Raw genomic sequence first — 21,216 nt, forward strand, 5'->3', positions numbered from 1 at the left:
CCTCAGGCCTTTTTTTTTTTTTTTGTATAAATAGTTCAGCCATTTCCAAGAATGAAGTTAGGGAAAAATATTTTTTGGTGCTCATATTATGCCCTAAGCATTACACTGAAAAGTTGCAATATCCTTATGAGTTACAGCAGGGACCTGAAATTTAGCAGAGGAATTGCTCTGATGTTAGGCATGTGCATTGTACTAGCCGTGTAAAAGTCCACCCACATTTGGCCACAGTATAAGCCCCTGAAAAATCTTAGCTTTCACATGTTCAGTAGAAGTTTGTTATAGACTGGCAGCTAAATTCTCGGAGGATTCCATCTATACCAACCATGGTCAACCCCCTCATATCTCCTATGTGACAACCAGACCACACATGTGCCGTCCTCACAAAAGACTTTTGCAAAACATGCTGTAACCCCTTGCATCAGAAACAGTCAGGTTTCTTGCCTTTAATTTCACCTTCCAAACTGTATGAAATAGTTTGAATTTGTTTTCCTAAGGAATCAGACAATCAATATTAATATATTTTTTTCTTTACAAGTATTTAACCCTGGACTAGGCCTTATTATTTGGTTAATGTCCAGCAGGCAGTCAGGACCGCCACTCTCTTAATAGTGTCCAGGATGCAGAACTCCCTCAGTCCCTGATCCACAGGATACTAAGACAGCTGACGGGGAAGGACTCTGACTTTAAAAGAACATCCTGTGAGATCCTGTATGGGAGAGAAGATTTGCTCCCTCTCCCAAGACGAAGGGCTGTTGAGATTAGGGAAAGCGCTATCCCCATCTCCACTCCAAAGATCATGATAAAGAGTCATAGAAAAGGAGATGATCCGTTCTTAAAGGGCCACTCATCCCTGAGAGGTACCATGCATAGGCATAGTTAGGGAGGCGTGCAGGGGGGCATTACTCCCCCCAAACAGAAGCAAGGTGTGTGGGGGGGCATGGTGATTATTACTGGTGTTATTTCTATATGCTGTTTCTTAAAAAAAGAAAAGATACAATATTTGCTATGCATTAAAAGCTTTACATCATATGTTTGGTATAGAAACTGTCCGATTACATCATCTCTATTTGCCCCCCTATCTGGCCTCACATATTTGCCTGAATGAGAACTGTTGTGTTAATCATAGAATCATAGACTTTAAGGTCAGAAGGGACCATTATGATTGTCCCGTCTGACATCCTGCACAATGAAGGCCACAGAATCTCACCCACTCACTACTGTAACAAAACCCTAACCTATGTCTGAGCTATTGAAGTCCTCAAATTGTGGTTTAAAGACTTTAAAGTACAGAGAATCCTCCAGCAAGTGACCCATGCCCCATGCTGCACAGGAAGGCGAACCCCCCCCCGCCCCAGGGCCTCTGCCAATCTGCCCTGGAGGAAAATTCCTTCCTGACCTCAAATATGGCTATCACCTAAACCCTGAGCATGTAGACAAGACTCACCAGCCAGACACACAGGAAAGAATTCTCTGTAGTAACTCAGATCCCATCCCATCTAACATCCCATCACAGGCCATTGGGTATATCTACCATTAATAGTTGAAGATCAGTTAATTGCCAAAATTACTCTATCCCATCGTATCATCCCCTCCATAAACTTATCAAGCTTAATCTTGAATCCAGATATGTCTTTTTCCCCCACTGCTTCCTTCGGAAGGCTGTTCCAGAACTTCACTCCTCTGATGGTTAGAAACGTTTGTCTAATTTCAAGTCTAAACTTCCTGATGGCCAATTTATATCCATTTGTTCTTGTGTCCACATTGGTACTGAGCTTAAATAATTCTTCTGCCTCCGTGGTATTTATCCCTCTGATATATTTATAGATAGCAATCATATCTCCTCTCAGCCTTCTTTTAGTTAGGCTAAACAAGCCTAGCTCCTTGAGTCTCCTTTCCTAAGAGAGGTTTTCCATTCCTCGGATCATCCTAGTAGCCCTTCTCTGTACCTACTCCAGTTTGAATTCATCCTTCTGAAACATGGGAGACCAGAACTGCACGCAGTATTCCAGGTGAGGTCTCACCAGTGCCTTGTATAACAGTACTAACACCTCCTTATCTCTACTGGAAATACCTCGCCTGATGGGTAGTATATTTCTAGGTGGAGGAGGTCCTAGTATTTTATTTGTTTGTTCCTGTTATTTGATTCCCCCAACTATATGTTTTAAAATCATATGTTTCTATTAATACAAATAAAATGTTATTTCTCCTTAATAACCTCTATGTTGCATTTCTGTTTTAGGAACATAGCTGATGAAAATACAATAGTAAGTACACCAAGTTATTTTCAAACAGAGTTCTGAAAAGGTTAACGTTACTATTTATTCTTGGCATTTATTAGTTGATCAGTCCATTTTGAGATAATGTAATACACAATTAAATTCTGCAGCTTAAGCAAAAAGTGTGGCTGTAATACACAATTAAATTCTGCAGCTTAAGCAAAAAGTGTGGCTGTAATTATAGGTCCTAATTTTTTTTTATCACATTCAGGTAGTGACTATCTGTATTTTACCATCTGTAAAACACAACATAGTTGAAATATCTCCTTTTCCATGACAGTCTGAATATTTAAGGGATTTTATTTATTATTATTATTATTATCACTCCTTTGACAAAAATGTTAAGCTAGAGATTTATCTAGAGACAATGTATATAATTCTATTGATATTATCTGATCATATACCATTAACAACTCAATTTTCCTACAGTTCATGGAAAGATAATTCTGTGAACTGGTGAAATGAAATAAAAAAAATCTCAGCTGTGTCATGTGTGTCATATATACATTGTGTTTGTTCATTTAAATTTTGCTTCCGTGTCTGTCTAAGGTTCAGGAAGTTCTCTTTAATTATGAGCCGAACTGACAGCACTAGTTAAGGTTGCCTAGGTTTCTCCCCCTGCATCCCAGGAGCTCTGTATGCCCTCCATACCTCAAGCTCGGGTTCCCTAGTCTCTTTCCATGCCAGGGCCTCTGTGAGCTCCTCCATGCCCCTTTATGCACACTTTCCCTCCCCTGTCTCAACTTCTACCCCATAACAGGGTCACCCATTCTTACCCTACAAGAGATTCTGTGTGACCCCTTCCTTTCCTTCAAAGCTAGAAGCTCTGTGTGACCACTCCCCGACCAGGCTCCTCTATACCAAGAACCCCATTCTCCCTCCCATGCCAGGAGCTGTGTGCGCATTCCCCCTTCCTCATTCCCATTCCCCCCACCATTTCTACTCTCCTTTCTTTTCTCTCTCTTTCATAGAATCATAGAATATCAGGGTTGGAAGGGACCTCAGGAGGTCATCTAGTCCAACCCCCTGCTCAAAGCAGGACCAATCCCCAACTAAATCATCCCAGCCAGGGCTTTGTCAAGCCTGACCTTAAAAACTTCTAAGGAAATAGTATGTCCAATATTTTTAAATTCTACTTAGAGGCTGGGCAGAGCTAAAATAAGGAATATTGTTATGCAGGAGTGTGTTATTGTCTGCCATCAACTGGTTCTCTGATCACTAGTAAATTACAGAAATGCTACCCAGATGCCAGGGGCTCAGAACGTCACCCATTTCTCCCCTCCAGTTTTCCCCATTTTCAGCCACATCAGTAGGGTTTTCCTACTGATGCTTTGAACATTCCCTGAAATGTTGTGACTGACTCCCTGTTACATCCAAACAGCTATACAAAGAAATGCCATCAAGTTGAGTGTAAGGGCCCCACAAAGTCAGCCACTTAAGCCTTTCTTCATATCACTTGCCACCCACAGGAAACAATGTTTCACAGCACAAACAGCTTTCACACATCAGAAAGATTTTTTTTTTTGTATTAAAAATTGTATTCACAGAACATTTTCAAGAGTAACTATGGTTGTCCTTTTCTGACTTTATTGTAAATAAATTACAAATACTTTAGAAGCCAATTCAGTTTTTGTTCTGTCAGTTCCTAACTGAATACATTGTCTTGTTTTCCTGTCTGAATTAGCAAGTGACCAGAGAATTTTTGACAGGCAAACATACCATGTTTCACAAGTATAGCATTCAGTGGATGTGTCATTACACAAACTAAAACTATTTCCCCATATTTATTTTCCCCCCCTACTGTTCCTCACACGTTCTTGTCAACTGCTGGAAATGGCCCATCTTGATTATCACTACAAAAGGTTTTTTTCTCTCCTGCTGGTAATAGCTCACCTTAACTGATCACTCTCCTTACAGTGTGTATGGTAACACCCATTGTTTCATGTTCTCTGTGTATATAAAATCATCCTACTGTATTTTCCACTGCATGCATCGGATGAAGTGAGCTGTAGATCACAAAAGCTTATGCTCAAATAAATTGGTTAGTCTCTAAGGTGCCACAAGTACTCCTGTTCTTTATTCAGGAATTAGTCACTCCACATTTTACATGCTATTTATAACAGTAGGAATGGTTGAATGGCAGAATATCTAAATAAATAGCCTTTGTTAGGAAAGTTGCTGTGGTTTCCTTCTTTTTTTCATATCAGTGGAAATATATAAGTTCACGTTTAAAAATAGCTGTAAATTTTGAGAAGAAAATAATTCCAAATTTTACCTTTTTAGTTGTTACATTTAAATATCCAAATCCCAGCTAATTTAACTAAACTTTGTTCCTGAGCCTCAATTCTCTAATTTAATCACCTATTAGCCTTAATGCCACAGTAAGCCAATTTTTACTGAATTATTACTACTTCAGTGGACCATCTCATTTTTTTCTAGATTCTTCATGTAGTCATTTACAAAGTGTTACTTCAAAAAAAATCTCTAGTACATAGAAGCAAGATTTCCTTTGACAGACCACTGAGATCATCTTCACAAAGAACATATAATCACTAGGAACTATCTTGATCCTTTCTTGCCTGCTTTAAAAAATCCTTCTTATAGGACCTATATCTTGTCAGATTTTTAATGTTTTCTAATATGTTTCTTAATTAATTTTAGGACTAACTCTCTCCTACTCTCTCCAGTAGTTAAGGTGAGTCAAAACAGGAGTGGCACTCACAATTTCTTGTCTCAGGCATGATTCTACTTTACATCACAGAGTCATAGATTCATAGCTTTTAAGACCAGAAGGAACCATTGTGATGAACTAGTCTGACCTCTTGTATAACACAGCCCACAGAACTTGCACAAAATAATTCCTGGAGCATATCTTTTAGAAAAACGTACAATCTTGATTTTAAAATTGTCAGTGATTGAGAATACACTACAACCCTTGGTAAATTGTTTCACCATTAAAAATGTACACCACATTTCCTCTCAGAATTTTGCAAGTTCCAGCCATTGGATCGTGTTATACCTTTCTCTGCAACATTGAAGAGTCCATTTTTAAAGAGTTGTTCCCCATGCAGGTACTTAAAGACTGTAATCGAGTCATCCATGAACCTTCTCTTTGGTAAGCTAAATCAATTGAGCTCCTTGAGTCTATCACTATAAGGCATGCTTTCTCATCCTTGAATCATTTTTGTGGCTATTCTCTGAACCCTTTTCAATTGATCAACATCCTCTTTGAATTGTGGGCACCAGAACTGGACACAGTACTCCAGCAGTGTTAGCACCAGTGCAAAATAGAGAAGTAAAATAACTTCTGTACTTTTACTTGAGATTCTCCTATTTATGCATCCTAGGATCACAATAGCTCTTTTTGGCCACAGCGTCTTGCTGGGAGCTCATGTTCAGCTATCAGAGTAACAGCCGTGTTAGTCTGTATTAGCAAAAAGAAAAGGAGTACTTGTGGCACCTTAGAGACTAACCAATTTATTTGAGCATGAGCTTTCGTGAGCTACAGCTCACTTCATCAGGTGTATACCGTGGAAACTGCAGCAGACTTTATATATACACACAGAGAATATGAAACAATACCTCCTCCCACCCCACTGTCCTGCTGGTAACAGCTTATCTAAAGTAATCGTCAGGTTAGGCCATTTCCAGCTAATTACTCACAATGACCCCAAATATTTTTCAGCTACAGGATGGAGTCCCCAACACTGTAAGCAAAATGTACAGTCTTTGTTCCTGGATGTACACATTTACATTTAGCACTATTAAAACACATACTGTTTGCTTTCACCCAGTTTACCAAGCAACCTTGATCTCTCTGAATCAGTGATCTGTCCTCTTTATTAGTTACCATTCCCAATTAAAAAAAAAAGAATTTTTAGTAGATATGAGCTCTCACTGCAGCACCCTACTAATAAATCACAGTGCAGTTGATAAAACGACCCAGCAATTTCATTGTGTGAATTATATGGTATGTGGAATTTTGAGATTCAACTTTACCAGGTACAACTGGCAACTGGCATGTTGTGCAGTATTATGATATCATAATGTTTGTTAAGAAATCTCACTAACAGTCTTCCTTGTATTCTGCCAGAACTCTGAACAGGAGCAACAGGATAGGCAGATGATGGTTTGTTTAAATGCCAACAAAGACAAAAGAAAACCACATTTTCCATTAGGGACATGAAAGAGAGAAAGCCACACCAACACTACAAGAAACCCCAAACCAAACCAAGCCCATGTGCCCTACCTCCCCAAAGACACCACAGAGAAAAAATCATAAAACAAATTAGTTTATTCGCTCCTTTGGAGGGGATGCCAAAAGTTTGCCATTCTAGTCACAATGGTGTGTCTAGCAGAAAGTATCAAAGAGCCAGATAATGGCTTGAAGTTTGAGGTCTGAAGTATAACTGAACTTATTTGGACTCAATATAGTTAAAGGAAAATTTGTTACAATCTGTAGGGAAAGAGACACTGGGATTATTCTAGCCAGAAGCTAGGACAGAGAGCTTTGGAGAAAACTCAGGAGCTACCCTGTACGGGCTCGTACTGTGTTTATGTTATAGAATTTTTTTAGTTTACTGCTTCTAAAACTGCCTGGAAAGAACATGAGTGTGATGTTGTGTGTTTTGAAATCAGATCTGGGAGTCCCCAGATAACTGCTGCATCCTGTCCTCTACCCAAGTTCTGCTAAAACCTGGTGGGCCAAGAAGCTAATAGGACTATAGCTTCAACCAAGGTACCACCCATGGGAGCCCTTTTCCAAGGATCACACAGCTCCACTGATTGGTTCAACCACACTACTTATGTCAGAAGGAGGCACAAGGAGTTTATCTGAGCAAAATGGTGATTTCCTGTTGTGGCTGCACTGGACTCTGCTTGTGCCTGCCTCCTGCACCCAACCCCATTCCTGAACCCTGCTCCACTCCTGACTCCTGCTTCACCCCTGCCTTTGCTCCTGTTCCCATGATGATCCTGCTCTGTGCTTGACCCTTCCCTCTCCTCCAGTTCCTGCCCATTTGCCTTGCTTTTGACCATCAGTTACCAGTTCTGACTCTGACCCCAGCCTCCAACTTCTGACCCTGATTATGGCTTGACCCTTGGCTCTGGCATTTGGTATCTGACCTCAGCTCTGGCCCTCAGCTTTGATTCCTGGTTCTGACTCTGGCTTGACCCCTGGCTCTAGTAATTGACAGTTGACTCAGGTCCTATCCCTTGGCTTCATCCCCCAACCTGGACACATGCTCCTTCCATTAGACCTGACTCCTGCTCTGACTACTAGTCCAGACCACATGCATAACAAAAACTTTTTAAAACTAGTATCAGATTTCAATTAAACCAGAACTCCCACAATAAAATCCGAACCAGAGGGTGCTTTCTGTTCAAACCCAAGCCTACAGTCAGCCATTCTCTCTCATTGTTCTGCCCTTGGCCCTGCAACAGTGATTAAGGCTCACAGTATCATGTTAAAGTTATAGATATGTGCACTAATTAGTAATGTTATTTATATTAAACAAAAAAAATTGAGAGATGAGAAGAAAGCAAACAAAAAGGAAGATAGATGAAACATTAAACAGTTCATATGCTCTATTTCATTAACTTAAACATTATACAAAGTCTTGGCCTTGATCCAGCAAAGCTTTATGCATATACTTTATTGTATGCACTTTGAAGAGGCGCACCAAAGTCAGTAGGACTACTCACAGTACTTAAAGTTAAGCACATGCATAAATCTTTGTAGGGTCTTGGATGTGCTTGAACAAATCTGAATGTATTTGTTTTAGTTGAATTTCTTGGCATTCTGAGTTTCTGTTTCTTTTCACAGGAGTTTAGATTGCAAAACTCAACATGTTATAAATATTTCTATTTTATAACATATACACACATACTTTCTAAACAATTATGACTAAATCCGTAAGTTCTTATTCAGTTTTGACTAGTCTTATTCAGGTAAAACTCCTATTGAAATGAGTACAAACCTAATAATGAGAACTTCTAAATTTGGCCAGCAGAGCAATAAAAGGAAGCAACATAATCCAGTAGATAAACCACAAGAAAGGGACTCGAGAGACCTGGGTTCTACTGTAAGCTCTATCAGTAACTTTGGCCAAGTAACTTCACTCCTTCCTCAGTTTCCCCATCTGTAAAGCGGGGATACTGATACATAACTTCTTTTGTAAAATAACTTGAGGTCTATGCATGAAAAACACTCTATAACAGCTATACATTATCATAATTATTTTTAAAAAAGCAAAAGAAAAATATTTTGAGGTCATTCCATAATAAGTAAGTTAGCATGCCTCTTATTCTCTGTACGGTTCATTGGTTTAAATTATTACTTACCTTGGTATGCAAGCTTAAATCCTTGTCGATTCTCTGAGTGATCGCTATAAAAATGGATGAGTGTTTCATGAGTTGTACTTAGCAAAGATGGTGGGAGTTCCGTTCCGCTAAACTGCCCTATCATAGAATTGGTGTGGTAAGGCCCATTCTGAATTTCAAGAAAGTCATGATTAGCTTCAGTAGAGAAATTCAGAAATTGAATATGTGCACCTGTATGGGAAAGTAATCAGAATTATAAACAATGTTCATAATACATTTTTTTCATGCTACACTAAACAAATACAGAAACTGACATAGTCAACAAATCAGTGCTGTACAGATTATACTGCGACCGATGTTTTCAAATTTAGGTACCTAAATTTAGGCACCTAATTCCACATTTAGGCATCTAAACAAAAGTAGCCTGGTTTCAGAGGGTGCTATCTTCAGTGAGGGCTACAAGAGGTACAACTCCTCTGAAAATCAGGCCACTCTTATTTAGGTGACTAAATATGTATTTACGTGACTAAATCGAAGCATCAACGCTTTTTGAGAGACAGAGAGATTAGATGGTTTAAGTCATTAGACATTCTCTATCTGAAATGACAAACTTTTTAGGACAGAAGAATACACATTTCTGAATTAGAAACTATTCAAATATGTCAATTCAGATCTGAAGACACATTGTATATATTACTCACATCTGAACTCTGGAGTTTAATCATGCTATTTATGATTGTCAGTTTGACATGTCAATGCAAACAGTTTTCTATGTGAAACCATTACTGCCATAAAATTATACAAGATGAGACTGATAGCTAAAGAAATGAAATTACTATCAAAAGTTAACTAAAATTGCACCACTTCCTGCTCCAAACTCCATGGGAATGCCCCCCCCTCCCCCCAATTTGGAGATATGGTACTTTTAGTACTCAAAATCCAAAACTGTGCTTATTTTCTTTCAGAAATATAAACCCACCAATAGTCATCATGACTCATAGCCTGTAAAACTTTATGGTTTTGTATATGGTGGTCAATTAATTGCAGTTAACTCAAGTGATTAAAAATCTAGTTAATTTGTTTTGGGTTAAAGAGTCATGATTAATTGCTGTTTTAATTGCACTGTTAAACAATAATAACACAACAATTTAAATTTATTATAAATATTTTGGATGTTTTTCTACATTTTCAAATATATTGATTTCAGTTACAACACAGAACACAAAGTGTACAGTGCTCACTTCATATTATTATTTTTGATTATAAATATTTGCACTATAGTAAAAAACAAAATAAATAGTGTTTTTCAATTCACCTCATACAAGTACTGTAGTGCAATCTCTTTATTGTGAAAGTACAAGTTTAAATGCAGAATTATTTTTTTAAATACTACTTTCAAAAACAAAAGAATGTAAAACTTTAGAGCCTACAAGTCCACTCAGTCCTACTTCTTGTTCAGCCAATTGCTAAGACAAAAATGTTTGTTTACATTTACAGGAGATAATGCTGCCCGCTTCTTATTTACATTGTCACCTGAAAGTGGGAACAGGCATTCACATGGCACTGTTGTAGCCAGCACTGTAAGGTATTTACTTGCCTGATATGCTCTACATTCCTATGCTTCAACCAGCATTCCAGAGGACATGCTTCCATGCTGAACTTAAACTGGTATTCTATTATTGTTTAACAGTGTGATTAAAACTGTGATTAATCACTACTATTTTTTAGGTTTCAGAGTAACAGCCGTGTTAGTCTGTATTCGCAAAAAGAAAAGGAGTACTTGTGGCACCTTAGAGACTAACCAATTTATTTGAGCATGAGCTTTCGTGAGCTACAAGTGAGCTGTAGCTCACGAAAGCTCATGCTCAAATAAATTGGTTAGTCTCTAAGGTGCCACAAGTACTCCTTTTCTTTTTACTATTTTTTAATCTCATAATTAATTGTGATTATTTTTTTAATCATTTGACAGCCCTAATTTAAATTTATCTTGTTGGATTTTCAACATTGTCTAATTGTTACAGGAAAATACTGTCGATCTGTATAACAAATGAGTAAAGCATCACATTTTGGGACACACTTGGATCTCAATCTTGCACTGAGCTTTGTGTAGGCCCCTCTACTTGTACTTAGCTCAGTGAAGGAGTGGGATTTTATTCCTTTACAAGGCTGGCATAAATATCAGAGCAATACAAAAGAAATTAAAATGAATCCAATTCTGGGAACTAAAGTCATTGAGAGAGTATTTATTTCAGTGGGAGTTGGATCAGGCCCTAAATGTCAAAGGGAGCCACCTGGTGGAATCCTTGTCCATGACACTAATATTTACCCATTTAGACCATATAACAATCCTTCAGAATAACTTGTTATAGTCTTGATCAGAATTTTAAAATAATCTTTACACACATATTTATACACCTGAAGTATTTATTCTTGTAATAAAGGAAATCCACCACTTTCTGAATTAAGAGCTCACAATAGTATAATAGTAGTTTACTCTACCATAGTTAGAACGTCAGTTATAGTACCTTTTTGTCAGGGTCTTACAATATAATTTATCTGTGAAAATGTCCCTAAGATTCACTTGGCAAAAGATATCTAAAACTGTGTGTGAATTATTTTTACAAAGACTTGGGGAAGTGGGGGACAAATCCTGTGATTTTATTTTAAATTATTGAATTCCAAAATGCATATTGTACTAATTTAACTTTAAAAATAATATTTTGAAATAAAAATGTGACACTGGTGGACAGGTGCCAGCTCATGCCAAAACCCCATGTCAATTCACTTCTGTATTCGTATAGATCAAAGTAATTGTTAAATACGTAAGAGTGTAGTTGGTGTTTAAACTTCATGAAAACTAATGAGACATTAATTGCATTGTTTCCAATTATCTGTATCCTGTGATAATATTGACCTGAAGAGAACCTAGCATTAAAAGTTAGTAAGCTAATGCTCCCTGGACTCAATACAAAGGGGTTATCCTATTAGATTCCATTCCAATATAGGCTACAATACTTATAAACAACTGGCTAGTAAAATTTCAGCTTTAAAATCTAACTGGCACTTCAGCAAATTCATAAAATTGAACCCCTTTCATACTTACAAATTAAAGACTGTAATATAACGCATAAGATTGCATGGCCAGTGTTCAGTCTGCCATTTTCTAATTTGAAAGTGCTTAATCCTGAACTTTGTATTTCTTAATTTTAAAGTTTACTGATGAGCACAACCTTAACTGTAGTTGTCTCCAGTGTATATTTTATTGCCCTTTGTGAAGCTCCATATTTTACCACTCAGTGTCATGTTGACCAATATATTGAAAGTAATAACATTAAACTGTATTGAAACAAATCATTTTACTGCAACTTCTAAATAACCTTTTAAAAAAGCTGTGTAATAGAAAACTGAATAAGGACCAAGGTCTATATTTTCTAGGTTTTTTTTAAAAAGATCAATACTCAGAAACTTAAAACCCCCCAATTTTTAAGAAGCAGATAAACAATACATATATAAATTACACCTCCTTTTATATCTTATTTTCATGTAAGATTTTTTGAGGAAAGAAACATTTTCCATTTGAAAATAAACACTGAAGAAAACCACAGTATAAACCCAAAGGAGCACAGCAGGAACTTATGCAAACTCAGTCTCCTCTCACTGCAGTTCCTCCTTCTTTTTACTATGTTAGGGCAATCTGAAGTAAATCAGTTACTAAAAGTTGCCATTGCCATGACAACCAAGGCAATAATGACTCCCCCCAAGTATGCAAATGAACTGGAGGAAGTGAATGATGAGTGGTTGATTTTATCTCTGATGTCAAAATGTTATTGATCAGGCAGCTGCAGCAGACAGCAAATGTGCACTGTAATAGATCACAGACTCACTGTTGCGATGCCTCCTGCTGGTTGTCTTGGGAATTAGCTCTCCATCATATGGAGCGCCTCCTACTGGCTGGCATCTCACCTGCCACTGGTCCCCATGTCCCTCCTGGATCCTGGTGCCCTTTAGCTCAGGGTTCTGCCCCAGCAGTACCCCCATGCTCTGGGTCTCCCCTCCCAGGGGAATCTCCAACCCTCTATGCCCATCTTACCTCAGTGGCTACTGCCAGTCGTCATCTACCCCCCTCTCACTGGGGCAAACTGCAATCTGTAATGGCCACTCATCATCGGCAAGGGGGTTGGACCAGCTGCCTCTGCCTATCTCTGAGCTGCACCTCTGTAGCCCCAGTACTTCCTTTAGCCCTACCCAAGGCCTCAGCCTGGGGAGCTGCCAGGCTGGAGCGCCCCAGCTCCTATTGCCTTTCCCCAGCACTGCTCTGCACCCAGTACCCTGCTCCCAGGCAGCTAAGTCCTTCTCTCCCTCCACAGCTAGAGAGAGACTCCATAGCTCCTGGCTTCCAGTGCTCTTATTAGGGCCAGCTGGGCCCTGATTGAGCTGGCCACACCTGTGGTCAGATACTCAGTCAGCTTCCCCCAACTGTTCTCACTCCTCTTATTTCAGGAGCGGGGTAACTACCCCACTACATGCACTATAGGCTATTTCAGTGGTGGGAAACCTGGGGGCCACAGGCCACATATAGACCATCAGGTTAATTTGAGTGTAGGCCGCGAGACATTTTGCTGACTTTGACCATCCTCAGGCACGGCCTCCGGCAGCTCCCAGTGGCCGCAGTTCTGCCACTCACAGGGATCTGCTACTCACAGGTGAGTGCCCTAACCACTGGGCTTGGGCTATTCTGATGTGCGGCTCTTTGTTGAGACTGTTCCACTGTGGTTAATAAATTTAAAAAAAAAAAGTCACTGAAGCAGGGAGCCTGGATCTCCTACCTCCTAGCTAAGTGCTGTAACCACCATGCTAAAGAATCATTCTCGTATTTGCTTTCTCTCTCACCCAATATCTCTTTCATTATTTATCTAAAGTGGAATAGCTTCAACAGCAGAGACTGAGGGAACCCCACATCAGAATATGCCATTTCCCAGTGGTTACGACACTCAAATAAGAGATGGCACATCCTAGTTCAAACCCTTCTAACCTTCAGGTATGTGTTTGTTGGGGGAGGGGATTTGAACTGGAGGTCTCCCATGTCCCAGGTGATTACCATAGCCACTGGATTTAAAGTTATGAGAGAGGTCCCCCTATTGCCCTGGCTGTTCTTTGTAAGCTCACTTATTGGGGTCCTATCGAGAGGAGAGGTCTGAGCATGTTTATTGGATCAGGCAAGTTGTACAAGTTAGAAGAAGGAATGCCTATCTTCCCCCTGTTCATGAATGGCTACAGTGTTTAGATGTCTGGATATTTGGCATAGGGCTGCAGTGTGTTTGCTCAGAGGCAGAAATGTAGGTGCCTAGGGAACCTTTACAATAAAAATTTAGGTACTAAGCAACTAGTGTTTGGGGGCTGTTTTGTGAATCCCAGTGGGGTCTGATTGTGGCATTTAAGAACCTAGAGTGTTAATTAGGCATCTAGGTCCTTTTGCGAATCTAGCCCGGGGGGGCGGAAATCAGGCTTTTCCCAGGTTTTCTACAAAAAACTAACTTTCAAAATACACTTTGGAGCTCATTCCACACACATATTAATTAGTGGCTGAAATTTGGTTCAAATTCCTCATGGCATGTTTACAAAAAACAGTTCTGTAAAAAGCTGAGAGACCATGGTACAGACTCCATAAAGCGGAAAATCTGATGCAATCTTAACTATGGTCTCACTACTGCAAGACCATAATATACTGTGTTTCATCGTTGAATATTAACCAAATCAGTGAAAAGTACTGACAGAATAAATCAAAGATTTGCAAGGTGAGAAAGCTTTCTATTAGATTATTTCTACTGATATTACAAATTATGTGAACACCTTTACTTTGGGAAAACAAACTAATAAGTATTGCTAACAACAATCTACAAGAATATTGAGCAGTTCTGACTGATTTTACCAAACAGCATTATAGCCCTTACAATCTCCTTTCCTACTACTGTATATTTGCTCACCATATACAATATACGGTCCAATTTTAAAAGAAAGTTAGAGATAAGATTATTCTAGAAAGGGAACATGGTGAGCCAGAAACCAGAAAATAATTATTTCCCTGTTTCTATGTTTATTTTTTTTAAAAAAGTGAACCCCAGCTGGATATTCAATTTTATTAATTTATTTTTCTAAGCCCACCGTAGACTTCAGTAGTAGTCTTTGCAATTTCCAAGAGTTACTACTGTGATCCTACTGGAACTGTATAATTTAAGAGAACGATGTCATGTGAAGTAGATGCTGTAATAGGGAGACAGTTGAAACTTCTCAGTAAAAGTTACAGAAGATAAAGTAGAGTAGAGGAGCACATATATTTGTAATCATTGGGGCCTGTGACACAAGATGGCTGGGGTTCCTGAGGTTATGAGTTGACATTTGAAATCATTTCAGTGGAGGATTCATTCCTACACTCTAGAAATATCCTTTATTGATAATCTTAGAAATTAAAATAATGCAAAGTTGATAATATAGCATTCTATAAAATGATATAAATGTTCAGGGAAAGGCTTAGAAACTAAAGAGACTAACATATTTTGATTGAATTATAAATATTTTTGTTGAAGTATTTTTTCCAACTGGCTTTCTTTCAATATTGCTTGAGTCCCTGATATAAAAAGCTTTCTTCCTATATTGAAGAATATAATATATTTGCTTCTGAAACACTTCATTTTTCAGAAGATGCTTGACTTACAAATCAGTTTTTGTATGTCTGTAAGACTACTTATGTTAAAGTGTTTGCAGGATTGGGAGGCCATTGGAGACATTCCTGTCTTGTAAATTGTAAACTCCTTTGGGCAAGAGTCTATGATTTTCTGTATATTTGTAAAGTGCCTAGTACAGTGGAGCATGATATAAAGATTCTGATTAAAAATTTACCAGGTAATATATGACCATTTTTCTCAAGTGTTTAAGAAGTGAATGGTTAAGAATGACTTTACAAACCGCTATGTAAATGATGCAAAAGAAAATAGTCTTTACACTGTTATCCCAACAAAAAGAAAGTTTTAAAAAAGCATACAAAGCGAGGGGCAGGTCCTCAGCTAGTGCAAACTGCACCGCTCCTCTGAAGTCAATAGAGATATGACCATTAATACCAGCCAAGGATCAGCCACTATTTTTGTTTTATGTGGATAAACTTTTAACAAAATTCATTAGAGCTCAGAATGATAGTAGGATATGTAATACTGAAATTGATTAACCTAACTAATTAGTTTAGCATAATATATCTGCTGTAAATAGTATATATTGTTACATAAAACCATGTTATGAAGGCAAACTGAAAAAGCAGAACATTCATGAATTTCTATACAAGGGTATGATGAATTAATAGTGGTTTTTTTTTTTTTTTTAAATTAGCACTGGTGTTGAATTTTCACTACGTGGCATCATGTTTCAGAGCATGAAACCTCATCTCCCTTTTATTTCTAATCATGATATGGGATATATTTTTATATGTGCTGTTATAAATCATTTATTATCCATGATCATCACCCCAACCTAATTATTATTTATTCGATGAGGCAGACACTAAAACAACATCTGTAATACACTAGTGAACCCAAGAAGGCTGTAAACAAGTCTGTGGTTGCTATTTGAGGAATTTGATTTCAATTGCTTAGGACTTTTTCAACCTAATATATGATACCAGAACTTCAGCCTTACTGTCCACTACATTCATGCAACTTATGCAACATTATTCATAAATATAAAAAATGAAGAAGTTATGTTGGTGGATTGGGAAAGGGCATTTTAAATAAAAGACCTCTAACTGAATTAGAAGCTACATTTTGTAATTAATTTGATGCATCACCATGAAGCAGATTTAAATTGCTTTGAATCCAGCTTCTGAGAAAGACTGAATTTACAGATAATACCATTCTAAGTTAACGTTTGCTGTGGTCAATGATTTAATATAAATTGAAACCATTTTCAATTGAAAAGACAGTGTATAATTATTTGCAGTGTTGTTGCACAGTTTTGTAAGGGGTATAAGAAATTCCAACTTGACAAACCATCATTTATTTTGGCAGTCAGATTACTTGCATATAAATCTGAAATCTGCTGAAGTGTTGAAATTGTTTCTTTCCAAAATACCACACATCTGCCTCAACAGGTGGGGGAACCTGAGGGGCCTTGCAGTGAAAGAGGACATCCTCAGCAGCAAAGAGGGAGACACTTGCTGAACACCCTTGGAGTCTCTAGCACCCACTGACCAGTTGTTGGGGAGAGGTACTGATTGGCCAGCATTTGATAGCTCTCAGGATTTAACCTGAAGCAGGGGGCATGAGGAGTCTCTTTTGGCTCCCTTCCAGCAGCCCCACGCTGAACAGGGAATCCAGCCTGACAGATGCTGTGGGTTTAGCTGTTCACCTCTTTGGGGGTCAGGAAGGAATTTTTTCTCCTATGAGCCAATTGACAGAGAACCAGGAAGTCTTCTGCCTTCCATGTAGCGCCCTCAAGCAACAGTATATGTATGAAAGTGGTTGTTACTTAACTGAGGTACTTGGTTGAGTTGTTAATTTGTCACAACTTGCAGACAGTTTCCAGTGAGGTTAAAAGGATAAAATGAATGGCTCCCAGGGATTTGGTGGTGAGCCTTGGGCTCATAGGATAGGGTGAGACCTTGTGGCCCTTGCGGGCTGAGGTCAGACTTTGTGGCCCTCATAGGCCAAGGTCCTCACGCTGCTTCACCCTCTGTCCTCCTTGCAGTGGGGATGGTGGTGGTGGTAGTGTCACACCCCCACGTCCCCCCCTCAGGGGGTTCCCTGGAAAGGCAGATCAGCTCTGCATGTTGCTAACGCTGTTGCAAGCATCACAAAGCATTTTGGGGAGGGTCAAAAGTGTGAATGGGGAGTGGAAGATTCCTTTGCAGGCTGTGAGAGGCCAAAGGGGGAAGGAGGGAGAGAGCAGAGAACGAGTTAACTCAACACTTCGGCTAGCTCAGTCCAAAGATAAGACGCTGGCTCCAACTCAAGGCCAGAGCACACAACCGACGCTTGGCAGCCTGCCAAGAAAGATGGGGGGTGGGGAGGGATGGATTCCAACTCTGACCAGATGTGAGAAAAGAAGATTCAACTGCATAAATCTGCAGCGGCTGCAAAAACGAGCAAGCCAGTGAAGGCCGACGAGGGGGGAAACAACTGATGTAGCGTTCCTAAAGCCAGGATATTTTGGGAAAACCGAAGAAGCCATGAAAGGCCGGCTCGGACCAGTACAAAGAGCACAGGGGGTTGGGGAGACAGAAGTCCCGGACCGAGATGCCCCCGAAGGACCCTAAGGTTTAAAACCATCCCGAGACCTGAAGCAAATTGGAGATTGGCAAATTGGAGGGGCAAATTGGAGATTGGCAGCGGACCCGTGCACAGGACAAGAACTCTCGTCCACCCCTCCCCTCCTCTTCTTCTTACATTACACCCAGGCTTGGGTAGTGCGTGTGTGAGTATGAAAGTGGGTTAGAGCTTGGAGCACTAACGCTTTCTTCCTTCTTCTGAGTGATGTGGGGAACCCCCTCCCCAGCACTCTCCACTGGTTTTTTTTATTATTTTATTAATAAAGCTTTAAAATGTAGACACTTGGTGTGTTCTGTCATCTCCTCCCCAAATGATCCTGCGGCCTCAGCATGATCACCTGATGCCTCAGGGAGATTGGTAACAGAAATCTGTCACAGCTAGGACTCACAGGAAGCTCATGGGCGCCTACCCCAAGTTATGGGTTATATGGTTGAGCCCTGTAATCACCGCACTGGAACCAATGAAATGTCTGATACAGGAGAATATGGATGATGGGTGGGTAGCACCCTTCCTGGTATTTACGTTTTAATAAAAGTTTTGGCCTGCTGCTTAAAATTCATATATGTGTCTGTCCTCATTTCACTGCTGTGTCCACATTCATGTATGTTTACTTACCGTATCCAATAGGCAATAAGATCTTCCATGTGCAATCTAAGTTACTAGGGTAATTTCCAGGAAAACCTGGGCTCAGGATCACTCCACCCATATTTGTCAGTGTTCCACCACACCTAGCTATTAAGCAGAAAATTAAAGTCAGTTTCTGTTTTAATAATAATTAATACTAAAACTCTGAACTACATTACCCAACAATTATCTCCCCCACACTCTCTTTAAACAGAACGTGATTCCAAAGATCCAATATACAGTATAAAAAGAATGTCATGTAGTGTAAGAAAGGAGAGGAGGCAGCCTTTATGCTGGTCCCCTTATAGCTCCCACATTTATGTTACAAATATCTTTTAACATCAAGAACAGCTTTTGCTGATCTGATAAAGAAATTTAAAATCATACTCTGAGTAGGTATCCAGAAAAGGAATATATTTTAAGAGCAGATGTGGAAAATGAGAAAGAAGTTCTCACTAAATTGTGAAGAGCTAAAGAAATGAAGGAGGCATATCATTCACAGAGTGGAGTAAACATGTCACTGCATGTCTCTTTCCAAAGCCAATAGTATCTTATGCCTGTGTTAGTCATAACAACATACTTATAAAATATGCATTCATACCAATGCAGAGGGGAGATGGATAGTTCCAACGGCGAACTGTTCCAGGCATACAAGAAATATGAGAACGGCCCTGTTTGGGGAAAAAAAAACAAAAAAAACCCTAAATCAAAATGCACACATTCATTATGAGGACTTTTGTAGTACAATGATTGTAACTGTCGTGTGTGTGTGTGCACCTCCCCATCGGTGATTGAACGTAATGATTTTAAAAGGGAAACACTGAGGTGCTGATAATAAAAGTTTGACAATTTTTCTCCACTAATGTTTTCTAATTAAGGTGGGAAAAAATTAATATTGAAAAAATTCAGCAATAATTAGAATTCTTTTTAAATATGGGAAATAGTTCTTGATTCACATTCTAAAAAAAAATTATGATCAGAGGTGCCTCAATTTGAAATAGAAAATATTCAACACAATTAAGATAAGTTATTTCTGTTGTCCTGATTTCCCACACAGCACTATATTGTGAGTTAATGGTTTGTCCTGAACAAAGGAGAGCATGTTATTTTGGTATTCCTGGAGCAGAGAAGGAGATTGGGATTTTGCAGTGGTCTCTCCACTGCTCCATACAGGTGTAAAATGTACCTATTGCAGCATAAATGTACCAGAATGTCCATCATGTGCTGTCAGCTGTGATATGGGTATCTCTCTCATATATCCTGGACAGGAGATCTTAACATAAATTTAATCAAAACCAATATGCTTTCATGAAACAGCAGTCCTACCAATAATATATTTAACATTGTTAATTTACACTAAAATGCAAAGAAGTGAGAAATTAAGGTGGCAAACCACTTAGAATTAAAGCTATTTATTTTCACCAGAATTATTTTCCTGCAGTGACTCAGAGCATTTAGGCTCACACTTAAGTTGTTTTTCCAAGTTTTCATAATCATTTTCAAAGAATGATCAAAAATATTTAAAAAGAAAATCTTTGATTCCAGATAAATGAGCCTCATCAGTGGTTGGGATGCCTCAAGTACTACATTGCAATACCACGGTTCTCAGCAGTAAACCAGGAAATCACAGAATCATGAAACTTCTGAATCAATAAATGAGAAAACCACTTCAATACTTGCTTTACTTCAAGCATATGAGTAATCCTGTCCATATTGAGAAAAAACACTTATGCATGTCCTTAAAAGTGAGCATAAAGTTAAATCCCATTAATGTTGATGTTTTAGGACTTTTCTGAATCAGGGCCTAGAAGCCAGATTTTCAAAGGTATTTAGGTTTCTAAAGTTGCAGATAGGTGCTAAAAGGATTTACAAAAGCACCTAAATCCCATTCACTTCAGTTGGATTTAGGCACCTATCCTGCTTAGATGCATTTGTAAAGTCCCACTAAGTACCTATCTTCATCTTTAGGCACCTAAATAACTTTATAAAGGTATACATTTAAGAACACAGAATGTAGACCATTCTTACAAGATAAGGGATTTTATCCTGGGAACCAGTGACTCTGAAAAAGATTTGGGAGTTGTGGTGGACAATCAGCTAAATGTGAGCTCCCAGTGTGACACTGTGGCCAAAAGAGCTATTGCAAACCTGGGAGCATAAAGAGGGAAGTTTTGAGTAGGTGTAGAGAGGTTAATTATTTTACCTCTGCATTTGGCAGTGGTGAGAGCACGGCTGGAATACTGTGTCTAGTTCTGGAGCCCACAATTCAAGAAGGAAGTTGATAAATTTAAGAGGGTTCAGAGAAGAGCCAAGATAATGACTACTGGATTAGAAAACATGACTTGTAGGGATAGACTCAAGAGCTCAATCTATTTAGCTTAATAAAAACAAGGTTAAGGGTTGACTTGATCACAGTCTATAAGTCTCTATATGGGGAACAACTCTTTAAAAATAGGCTCTTCAATCTAGCAGAGAAAAGTAAAACATGATCCAATGACTTGAAGTTGAAGATAGCAAAATTCAGATTGGAAAGGAGATACAGATTTTTAATGGTGAGAGTAATTAACTATTGCAACATTTTATCAAGGATTGTGGTGGATTCTCCATCACTGGCAATTTTTAAATCATGGATGGATGTTTTTTCTAAAAGTTATGTTTTAGGAATTATTTTGGGGAAGTTCTAT

The 21,216-nt window shown here is 38.8% G+C and overlaps 1 protein-coding gene across 1 annotated transcript in view; it reads right to left on the reverse strand.

The window, feature by feature from the left end:
- The window catches only part of CSMD1 (CUB and Sushi multiple domains 1), a 1,692,034-nt gene that overhangs the window by 227,015 nt on the left and 1,443,803 nt on the right, over positions 1–21,216 (reverse strand). Inside the window, exons 39-41 of the mRNA XM_077812120.1 lie at positions 19,134–19,203; positions 18,524–18,640; positions 8,619–8,828 (exon numbers count right to left, since the gene is read on the reverse strand). Of these exons, the coding sequence (XP_077668246.1) occupies positions 8,619–8,828; positions 18,524–18,640; positions 19,134–19,203 (397 nt within the window). The remainder of the gene's footprint in view (positions 1–8,618; positions 8,829–18,523; positions 18,641–19,133; positions 19,204–21,216) is intronic.

Source organism: Eretmochelys imbricata, chromosome 3, assembly GCF_965152235.1.
Source record: "Eretmochelys imbricata isolate rEreImb1 chromosome 3, rEreImb1.hap1, whole genome shotgun sequence".
NCBI lineage: Eukaryota > Metazoa > Chordata > Testudines > Cheloniidae > Eretmochelys > Eretmochelys imbricata.